Source organism: Octopus sinensis, linkage group LG3, assembly GCF_006345805.1.
Source record: "Octopus sinensis linkage group LG3, ASM634580v1, whole genome shotgun sequence".
Taxonomy (NCBI): domain Eukaryota; kingdom Metazoa; phylum Mollusca; class Cephalopoda; order Octopoda; family Octopodidae; genus Octopus; species Octopus sinensis.
The window spans coordinates 160,722,322-160,733,719 of record NC_042999.1 but is presented as its reverse complement, the minus strand read 5'-3'; the positions used below and the strand labels follow the sequence as shown (position 1 = coordinate 160,733,719).

General features: G+C 33.4%; 2 protein-coding genes across 4 annotated transcripts in view; one reads left to right on the top strand and one right to left on the bottom strand.

The window, feature by feature from the left end:
- LOC115209875 (autophagy-related protein 2 homolog B) overlaps positions 1 to 11,398 on the top strand; it is a 197,429-nt gene that overhangs the window by 65,978 nt on the left and 120,053 nt on the right. The gene's annotated exons all lie outside the window — the stretch shown is intronic.
- On the bottom strand, positions 3,037 to 8,517 carry LOC115209877 (insulin-like growth factor-binding protein complex acid labile subunit). 2 transcript variants are annotated; one of them, XM_036501568.1, is made up of 2 exons: positions 8,079 to 8,517; positions 3,037 to 4,571 (listed from the first exon to the last, which is right to left on the bottom strand). In XM_036501568.1, the coding sequence occupies exon 2, from the start codon at positions 4,545 to 4,547 to the stop codon at positions 3,180 to 3,182; it is 1,368 nt and encodes a 455-aa protein (XP_036357461.1). In that variant the 5' UTR covers positions 4,548 to 4,571; positions 8,079 to 8,517; the 3' UTR covers positions 3,037 to 3,179. The 2 variants fall into 2 exon arrangements, with proteins under 2 accessions (XP_036357461.1, XP_029634314.1); XM_029778454.2 differs by having other exon boundaries at positions 8,084 to 8,513.

The following is an 11,398-nucleotide window of genomic DNA, read 5'->3' as shown; positions in this document are numbered from 1 at the left end:
GTAGTAGGGAGAAGGCTATACCAGTATGAACATGTAATGCGTATGAAGCTATTGAACTGGTTTCTAGTTCAATCTGCATATAGGCATGGTAGTGTGAAAGTTCACTTTGAAGCCATGTGGTTGTTGCATCTGTATTACTGAGCAAGTATCTTCTACTAAAGTCTCAGTTTGTGAGTGAAATTGGTGATCAGAAATTATGGAATTTGTCATTTGTGTATGTATGCATGCACGTATGTGCATGCAAACACATGTAGACACACAAGTTATGCATTCATGCGTGTGCATGATGGTTTGTTTCTATGTGGTCACATGATACCATTCTGGTGATAATGATTTTATATTAACATCTGTAAATAATGCATCCTGTAGCTTAGCTGTTTCAGTGTGTCTTGATTAATGGGCTAAAAGTACCTTAATTGAAAAACTGATGAGGGTTCGTAGCAGGAAAATATCTGACTGTAGAATACTACTGCAATAAGTTTTATCCAACCTAGAAGGAAGAAAATAGATGTAAAGAAAGAAAATAATTATGATGATGATATATACATTATCAATAATTGATGATTCCTTTTTGAAAGTAACAGTTTGTGTTGTGCATCATATGAAGTTCTTTCATGTGGAAAATATAGTATTTTGATAATAAATGACCAAAGTAATGCAGTTATTTCTCTTAAATACGTATTTCATTACATTTAAAGCTTAGCTAATATCTCAACTAATTTGTACTCATTCATTTCTTTTTATTAAAACATTGACCAAACACTTGATAGACTTTATGCAGTTTCAATCATTTGAAATTAGGAACAGTTCATAGCTATGGCTGGCATTCAGTATTACTCATTGAATACCAGTCATGGCTAGCTTGCAAGTTCTCTTCTTGTATTTTCCACATGAGCACTAAAAATGGAAGCATAGAAAAGCAAAACACATCAAAGTCTATATTTTTCAATATATTTCTCCTTTTTATTCATTCATTAACATAAATATGATTTTAAAAATTTGTTTTAATTGTCAGTCTTTATTATCTTTTTTTTTGTGTGTTTATTTTCTCTTTTTTTTCATAAAATAATTTAGTAAAAATAATTGAAAATAGTTTCTTTTTGTATGTCTTTAATTCTAGCAAATTCAACATTATGAACTATAATTTCTTAAACAAGTTATTTACATGAAGGGTAAAATCTGGAATGTAAGGAAATGGGTGATGTTTTATGTTAGTAAGTATTAATCAATGGCAAAGTTCCTCAGAAGAATTCAGCATGTTCAACTGTCCTCTTTCTAAGTGAAGAAGATTAGGGAAATGCTGTGACTTTGGCTACATGCTTGTAAATGAAGAAGTGCGCAGACTTGACTCTGTGGTTAAGAAGTTCTCTCCAAAATCACATGGTTGTGGGTTCTGTCCCAATGTGTGGCTCATGCGAAAATATCTTTTGTCGTAGTCTCCAGTAGCAAAATATATTCTGTCATAGTCTCTAGTTAGTAGATTTTAGTAGACGGATATTATGCAGAAGTTCATCTTGTGTGTTTGTATGTATGTAGGTATATCTTTGTATATATTTTACTGATAAGATGTAAACATCAGGAAGAAAATTAAAAAAACGCTGCTCCCTGAATAAAGTCCCTTGTTGATATTCTGGACTGAGTTACACATAGTTCCTTATCACCAGTGAGAGTGACAAAGACATATCTGTGCTGTTGACATGCAGTAAGCCAGAGATTGTCCCCACTGGAATCCTGGGCCAACAGTTCTATTATTCATTATGGTGTGAAATAAATTGTAAATTAGTGAGTGAATAAGGTGAGCAGTAGCGTGAAATATTCACCTTCCACAGCAATTGAACTTAGTAAACTGTTAGTAGAAATTCTCCTGTTGATGCAAAGCAATTCAACGTTTTATGATTTTATACTCTACCATTAATGGTAGAATATTTCCAATTGATATAAAATATATTTCACAATTGAGTTGTCTTTCGCAATAGGAAAGTTTCTATGAGAGACAAAGAAAAAACATTGTACAGAATTCTATATTTCTGTTTCTTTAGTTTCAGCATAATTTTGGGCTGTATTATAATAGAAAGGTTCATTTATATTAACATCATTATTATGAGACGGTAGCGGTCTCTTTACCTGATTTGGTATTTGCCCGTTATACTGGAAATTATCTACGCTTAAATCTTGTAAAGATGTCCTTTTTTCATCATAATTTGGTGTTTCTTTAACATTCACATATTGATTTGGAGAGTTTTCTGTTTCGATAGCTTCATAGGTATGCTCAGATTTCAAATTCCCCGTATTCAGATATTGGTAGCTTCTTGTAGAAAGCTGTCGATCTGGCTGAAGTTGGCCATGAGATATTACATTAACAGCTGGTATTTTAGTTTCATTTGGTGTCTTTTTTTTGTGGTCTCTACTTGTTTGTGCTAAATTGACTTGTGCCCTTACTGAATTTTTAGGTTCTTCATATGCGCGTTTCTTATTGTTTTTATGATTTCTGTATAATACACAGAGTAAAATAACAAGGATTAAAAGTGCAACAAATACAGTAATTCCAAGTCCTATCTCTAATGTATTTTTGTTGCTAGTACTTGGGCTGTGCTCTTTTTTTTGGGGCTGTAAAGTGTCACAGGCATCAATTAAATTGCTATTAACAATCACATTAACAATGATACAAACATGTAAAATTGATTCACTGTTAGAAAGAAATATTTGAGATTGTCTTAATTTATGTATTGGTTCTGATTGAAATTTCCTTTCTTGATTGGGAAGTATTTCCTTAATTTGTAATGTGAAATCTTTTACCCAGAATAGATCTGATATATTCCATGATATTCTAACAACATTTGATAGCACTCTTTCAAGCTTAAGTGAAATCAGTGGTCTTCTAAAAGATTTTGGAGTTGTAATTGGGCTTATTTCTAGTTTAGTTTCAGTATATCTATTAGCACTATTAAATTTTTCCTTTGTTGAAATTACATTCTGTATTGCTCCTAAGTCCTGACAGTTTGTTTTACTGCTATCACAGGTCAAATATGTATTTGCAATCAGCTCCTCTCCATTAGCAGTGAAACACTTCCAGAAACTAACTGGTAAAGTGTTATTATTAGATTTCTTAATATATTCATGCAACTGAATTTGAAGCCAATGAAGAGAACAATTACACACCAGTTTATTATTGCTGAGGTCTATATTGAAATATCCTTTTCTGGCCAGTTGAAATTATTAAAAACACATTCGTCCACAACTTGGAGCTGGTTGTTGCTGAGTTTAATAGACTCTAAAGTGTTTTGTAGACCTTGAAATGCACCTTCCTCTAAACTCTCTAATTTGTTGTCATTTAGCTTTATGGCTTTTAGCTTTGGGTTCTGTTCAAATGCAAAAGCAGGGATTACTGCTAGATTACATTTGGAAAGATCCAAGAATTCCAAATGTGGTAATGTTTTAATTGCTCTCCAAAGATCTATGTTATTAAAACTATTGCCTTTTAACGATAATTTTTTCAGTGTTCCACTGGTATTTTCTAACCATTTTATTTCCATAGTTCCTTTTAGATTTTGATTATCCAAATATAAAATTTCTAAGAGAGGCACTTCAGTCATTGTTGTGGCTTCAATGATCAATTGATTTCCACTTAAAAATAGTTCTCTGAGATTATTTAAACCATTTAAATATGTTTTTCGCAATTTAGTAAGTTGGTTATTTCTCACAGACAAGGTTTTCAGTTTATTCATATTTTGAAATATGTCACCTGATAGACTTTTAATTCTATTGTTATCTAACTTGAGGGTTTCAAGTTTTGAAAGGTTTTTAAAATGTTCCAAATGATCACGTGTGATTTTGTTTGAACTAAAGTCTAAATGTTGCAGCATCTTTTTTACATTTTGTAAATTTCCCATTGTTATCTCTGTGATTGCATTATTACTCACATCAAGATATTGTAAGTTGAGCAGATGCTCAAAGGCTTGTGGATGTAGCATTTTTGCTAGCTTATTATTTTTTATAGTAAGTTGAGTTAAATTCTGGAAATGTGCAAATGTATTTATGTTAACATCACGAATTTTATTATTTATTAAAGAGAGTTTTGTCAGTTTAGTTAGCTTATCAGAAGTAAAATTGTTTAAATTCTGGTTCATATAGAAATTCTCAATTTCAAGAGTTTCAAGGTTATACAGGTTTTGAAGGGCTGTAAAATCAACTAGTTCTGTTGTATCTGTTGTTGATAGCTCTAAGCTTTCCAAGAATTCTTCTTGTCCACCAAATGCATTTTTGTCAATTACTGTTAATGGATTGTCAGATATTGATAAGTGCTTAATTTGAGTACCATTGAAAACATTCTCCTGTAGAGAGTGTAGATTTGTTCCGATAAGATATAACATATATGTGCCATTGAGCTGTTCAAAGTTTAAGTTTTTATTATGTAAATCAATGTATTCACAGAAAATTTTGAAGTTATTGATATAACAAGTGTTTTTGATGTTAATTGTTTCATTGAAAGCTAAAGCAGCTACCTGGAATTGTAATATCCAAATTATGTGCAGTTGGTTGAATTTCATTTTGGAATATTTGTGTTCTGATAACTGTAAAAAAATACATACTTTTAAAGATAGAATCTTACTGAATTCATTGTTAGTAAACATCTTATTTAAGTTAGAAGCATTTTTATCTTGATTATAATCAGTGCATATAATTATTGTATATATTTTCTATGTTTACAGCCTTGGCTAGATGATGTAAAAGGGTAAATGAAATATCTTTAAAAAGAGTAAGAAGTGTGTCCTATTTTCCTTTACAGTTTCTCAATTAATTTACTACAAATGAAGACTCTAAGGTCTTGGAAGTATGTGGCACGAATCCTTATAGAATAGTCTAATGTGAATAGTGCCAGCCAGGTAGACAAAATAGATAGGATATTGGTACATTAGCAGGTGATAATATGTAGCAATCAAAGTCATGAAATCACTCAAGCTAGTGTTTTAAATAACCTCACTACCTTGTGACTTGCCTGTAAATAGTGAAGGCTAAAAGAATAAGACCCAGAGCAGAGTTCTTAAGTAGTTTGTCTTCTGTTGGTATCTCTTGTTTACCAAAGGAAATCTGTTGTATATTCCCAAGAATTTAGTGTAATTAGGTACTTGGAATGAAATATCTTGCCCGGAAATACAACAAAGCATGTGCTATGAATTTGAACTTATGACACATAAACTGAGCGAATAGAGTTCGATACTTTATCCGCTTAACCATTTGACCTCTCCTCATTACAATAATTTACAATTATCAGTTCTAATGTATAAGAAATTACCAAGCATATTTGGTTGCGAATAAGTTTGTATCAAATGATGCTATTATTTATTATTGAATTTATGTCAAAGGATGCTATTATCTTAAACAAACTTTATCATATGTTCTTCTGATTAGCAACATTAGCAGATGATAGGAATTAATCATACAAAATTAATGTGTAATTAACCTTGCAATAACAGTGACTAGTCTTGCAATAATAATGTCTAGTCATCAGCATGATGACTAATTTCTAAACACTCAACAATGTTGTTGACCTCTAAATGATGACCTTATTTAGGATCTTATGCATACAGGTGTCTGTGCCTGAATGTCCATTTGAATGTATGTGAGCATAAACATGTTATGTATATAAGTGTGTGTTTGTGTATGTTTGTATGCATGCAACATACCCTTGGACAATACATTAGACTTATAATAGTATTGTTTATAAAACTGTAAATGCTAGTGCAAAATAGTCATTATCATAGCACACCAAATTCTTAGTTGAGGAACTACAATAGATATGTGTCGTAGTTATTTTGAAGTTTAACTTCAGACCAGCGCTGATTCAGTAGAGCCATTCTTTTGTTTTTCTTTTTCCTCTTTTAACTTACCCTTCATTTTATAAGATGGTACTATGTAATTTTAGAGGGCATTTGGCTGCTATCTTTTTTATCTTGTCAAGTGACCAAATGGTGGCTGCTTTGTTGACTTGAATAATGTGCGTTTCTACACATACTAAGCATTGAAAAACACAAACATGTAGGCCACTTCATTTAACCCTTTAGCATTTAAACCGGCCAAAAGTATTCTGCCTGTTTTATGGTCAAACTGGCCAGATCTGGTCTCTCACACCAACCCTACAATATTGTTTTAAAAATTAACAATTACCTCATCAGACTCTCAAAGTTACAAGATAATGCATGATTAATTCAAAACAATGTGGATAAAAAAGCATTACTTTTGGTAAAATAATGCGAACACTAAAGGGTTAAATATGGATAATTCCATAATGATGTTGTTTCAATAACTGCAGTGGATTCTTTGTGTTTCTTAGGTTTGATTCTAACCTAATGTAATTCAACGTATTGTTAATCGGTTTGAAACCAAGGCGAGCTAGCAGAATCGTTAGCACGCCGGGCGAAATGCTTAGCGGTATTTCGTGTGCGTTACGTTGTGAGTTCAAATTCCGCCGAGGTCGACTTTACCTTTCATCCTTTCGGGGTCGATAAATTAAGTACCAGTTACCCACTGGGGGTCGATGTAATCGATTTAATACCTATGTCTGTCCTTGTTTGTCCGCTCTGTGTTTAGCCCCTTGTGGGTAATAAAGAAATAGGTTTGAAACGAAGGAATTGCGTTATAAGGTAACGAAGTTTGAATTGAGTTTCAACTAAGATTTTCACAACTTCTTAGACTCTTGGAATGCCAGGAATAGTATAATGTTAAACTAAATTTATAGTATTTCTTTCATCTTATTTCTGTATTCAAATTTCACTACTATTAACTTTAGCTTTCACATTATTGTTTTTAAAATAACTAATATACTGGGGTTGATCTGTTCAGTCAACTGCTACAATTTTGTTATAAATGTTGGCCATGGTGCCATATAAAATAACTTTTAACATTTATATAATGTGGTATATAGTCTTAGGGTATTGTGTGAATGTATTTCAATTTCTATATTATCATATTTAAAAGAAGTAAAAAATTACAATTTGAACAAAACTTTACATATATATGTGTGTATATATATATATATATATATATATATATATATATATATACTTTATTTAAATCAGCAGAAAATTCAACAAAATCTGTTACTCAGAGTTTCTCGTTGCCGTTCATCAGATAGTTTTTGTTAGAAAAACTGTCTGACAAAAAAACTGTCTAACAAAAACTGTCTCATGAATGGCAACGAGAAACTCAGAGTAACAGATTTTGTTGAATTTTCTGCTGCTTTAAATAAAGCATATTACTCTACTACTGGTATTTGAGTACTCTTTTTTTCCACCTTGTTTCACATTTATGTGTTTACTCTGGTATATATATATATATAGTGGGTATGAATTTTTAAATTAAAATTTGTTATGTGTATTGTAAATCTATAGCAAGTAACCTAGTTTTGATCACAAGTTGTTTTTCATTTCACTTTTCTCTCTCCCATGGAAATCTCAGCTTTTGTTTTATTAATAAACCAATACATTTCACCAGTTTCAGAAGACTAGTAAAGAATGCATTGAATTCCATTTTTGGGCAGTGCTTGTTGTTCAACAACCATATCAGGGTTCCTTTGTGTATCTGCCATGAAGTTTGTTTTTAGATATACTTGACCTCTTTTAATTTTGTCCTTAAAAGTTTATTCCTTTGATCATGAAACTTCCACTTACTGAATATTGCCAAATCTTAATGTCATAGATTCATATGTAAATTTATAGGAAAACAGTCTGCAATTATATTTGATTACTGGAAATTTATTTTATTCATTAATGAAACTCAATGACTGAGAATATTTTGCGTGTGTTATGTATATAATCACTCACTTTGGAAAAATAATAAGTCTGACCTCAATTAACTGTGATAAACATTTAAATTCGAAAATAAACATAACCTAAATACGTGATAAAATTGCAAGTAGGTTCCTTAATGAATGGAAACAAAGTTGAAGGGGAAATAGCATTAATAATAGTCACTTTGTATACATGTCATCTGAACAAATAACTTTGAAGTAAAAACCTGTCTTGATCTAAACTAAAGCTAGCTACAGGTCAAAAAACTACACTGTAAAAATAAAACCTTACCTTACCTTCTTGTCAATCTTAAAGTATAATTTATTTGTAATTTAACAATGTTTCCATTTCTGTTGCAAAAGTGATCATCATCCATTGTTGTAATCCATATGAATAACAAGTGGAGATTTCCTTGTACTGTAGAGGAGTATCATTAATAATTGTCTTGGCTACTTACAATATAGTAGTAGACCAACTACCTTCTATGGTGAGGAAATAGCTTTGTTGTCCTTTTATGGCAATCTGGGATGGGCTTTGTAAGACAGGTAAGTTGACATAAGAAACCATTGTCAGTTGTTACTAGTCAGTTTCTTCAGAATGACAAGTGCTTAGGTGTCACAAATACCAACCTTTACATAAAATATTTTTTTGTTCATTGTTCATGGACATCGTTCATTGACTAAATAAAGTATATAATGAACATAGTAATAGTAAATTTTCTTGAATACTTGAGAAAGAACCCTTTCTGATGTTTATAACAAATGATCAAAAACTTAGTCATACAAATATCGTCAAAGGATACATTATGATCTATATCACTAATGTAACAGGACACTCTGGGTGTAAAATGGAGCATAAAAAAACATAAAACTTTCATTAGTTACAAAGAAAATATGCTGAAAACTGATCTACTGAGTGAAACAAGATGTAGGGCAGATAAGTTGGTAGCAATTGGAGAGTTTGGTATTATTTAAAAATGTTATTTTAAGAAGGGACAGTGCCCATAACCTAAACTGGGAAAGTAGATGTACTTGGTATTCACTTTGAATTTCCACAATTTGATGTCTGTACAGAAAATGGGCTGGGTGTTTCAAATGGTTTACAGTTCAAGTAAAGCAGTGCTGCCCAGTGTCCAGCCCACGGGCCGGATCTGGCCCACTAGTCGGTCTTCAATTTATGGGTATCTGCAAAACAAATTACAAAAAATGTATTTGTAGATAGGCGCAAGAGTGGCTGTGTGGTAAGTAGCTTGCTTACCAACCACATGGTTCCGGGTTCAGTCCCACTGCGTGGCATCTTGGGCAAGTGTCTTCCACTATAGCCTCGGGCCGACCAATGCCTTGTGAGTGGATTTGGTAGACGGAAACTGAAAGAAGCTTGTCGTATATATGTATATATATATGTGTGTGTGTTTGTGTGTCTGTGTTTGTCCCCCTAGCATTGCTTGACAACCGATGCTGGTGTGTTTACGTCCCCGTCACTTAGCGGTTTGGCAAAAGAGACCGATAGAATAAGTACTGGGCTTACAAAGAATAAGTCCCGGGGTTGATTTGCTCGACTAAAGGCGGTGCTCCAGCATGGCCACAGTCAAATGACTGAAACAAGTAAAAGAGTAAAAGCGAGAGATCATAAAAAAATCACATTAAAGTATCCTCTTTATGTTGAGGAAGTGTGCTTCACGCAGGTCTTCTCCATACGTCATTATGAGACGTGATTTATCTGCAACAGGGATTGTTTTAAGCATGCTGACCGTGTTGTGGCTGAAAACTGTAAAGTCAAGCTGGCTTGAGCCAGCAGCCAATCACAACATCGCTCAATCAATGGGGAAAATCACTGCCTAAGAATTTCATTAGATTTTGTGCTTGAAGACCAATTCTTGGTGGATGAATGAATAATTCATGTGATACGGAAGCCTTATACCGATGAGCAAATTACAGTAGTTTCTTTTTCCCAATAAATTTCAAATTTTGTTCATCCATGGCGTCGGCTAGAAAAATCAGAAAAGTAGACAAGGGGAATCACAGGTTTAACGAGGCATGGACAAATTTGCATCTCTTTGTGGAATCAAATACAAAATGTCTCTGTCTGACCTGTGGTGAAACAATCGCAATTCCAAAAGTTGAAAATGTGAAATGGCATTACACATTAAAGCATGCTTCGACCCATAATCGTTATGAAGGAGATCAACGCAAGGAGAAAGTACTTTTACTTCAAAGGAATTTAGTCTCGCAACAGAATATTTTTCAGAAAATAGATGATGGATTGAAAAAATACGCCAAAGTAAGTTTCATCATTGCTGAAAAGATCGCATGCATCACGAAACCTTTTTTGGAAGGAGACTTTCTCAAAGAATGTATCACCTCAGCAATTGAAATTCTGTACCCAGAGAAAGAGAAGGCTATAATATGTGTTAGCTTGTCGCGTAATACAATAACCTGAAGGATTGAAGAACTGGCTGAAAATACGAAAATGCAGTTGAAGAAACTTCGTAAAAACTTCTAAATTTACAGCATTGCCATCGACGAATCTACTGACATAACTGATACACCACAACTGGCGATTTTCGTGAGAGGTGTTGATTCAAGTTTTAATATCACTGCAGATTTACTTGCTCTATGCCCCATGAAAGAAAATTGCACAGTGCTGCTGTTTTCAAAGAAATCAATATTGCACTCGAAAAGGTGGGACTGACTTACGATCGCCTGGTGGGAATTGCTACCGATGGTGCACCGGCCATGATCGGCAAGGAACAAGGCTTGTGTGGTTTTATCCAAAGAAAACTGGAATCCCTGAATGTGAGTAAAGACCAAATATTGTGGTACCATTGCATTATACATCAGGAATCACTTTGCTCCAAAATCATTAAGTTTGATCACGTCATGGATAATGTCGTGAAAGCTGTCAACTTCATTCGGAGTCGCGCATTAAATCATCGACAGTTTCGAAATTTTCTCGATGAGATAAACGCCAAATTTTCTGGCATTCCTTTTCAGGGGGCTCAGCCGTGGACGTACTTTGAAACGCTTTTACGATATTCGAGAACATGTGGCAGCATTTTTTGAAGCAAAAGGAAATTTATGCATCAATTTTGATGACGACTAATGGATGAATGATTTTTCCTTTCTGGTGGACATTACACACAAGCTGAATGAGTTGAATGTGCGGTTACAAGGAAAAGAAAAACTCATCCATAATTTGTTTGGGGAGGTGACAGCTTTCCAAAAGAAACTGGATTTGTGGATTACTCAAATTGCTGACAGCAATTATGCTCACTTTTCTTGCCTTCAGAAACAGCTGCACATTTCAGCCATAAATCGGGAATTCTTTGTGAGCGAGTTAAAATGGATGCAGGAAGAATTTGCCAGGAGATTTAAGGATTTCCGTGCTTGTGAAGAGCAGCTGAAAATTTTTTCAATGCCTTTTGACGTGGATCCTGCTTCAAATGGAATTGAATGAATTGCAAAGTGACTTTGATGTCAAGAGTCAGTTTTTTAAACAGGAATCTGATGGATTTCTACAAATACGGTCTGCCTCACACTCAACATCCAAATCTTACTTGCTACTCAAAATGCTTTCTCGTTTTGTTCGGTTCGACGTGGATATGTGAATAC

Bases quoted from the DNA above. Each gene is read 5' to 3' on its own strand.
- LOC115209877 (XM_036501568.1), bottom strand. From the start codon at position 4,547: ATGAAATTCAACCAACTGCACATAATTTGGATATTACAATTCCAGGTA.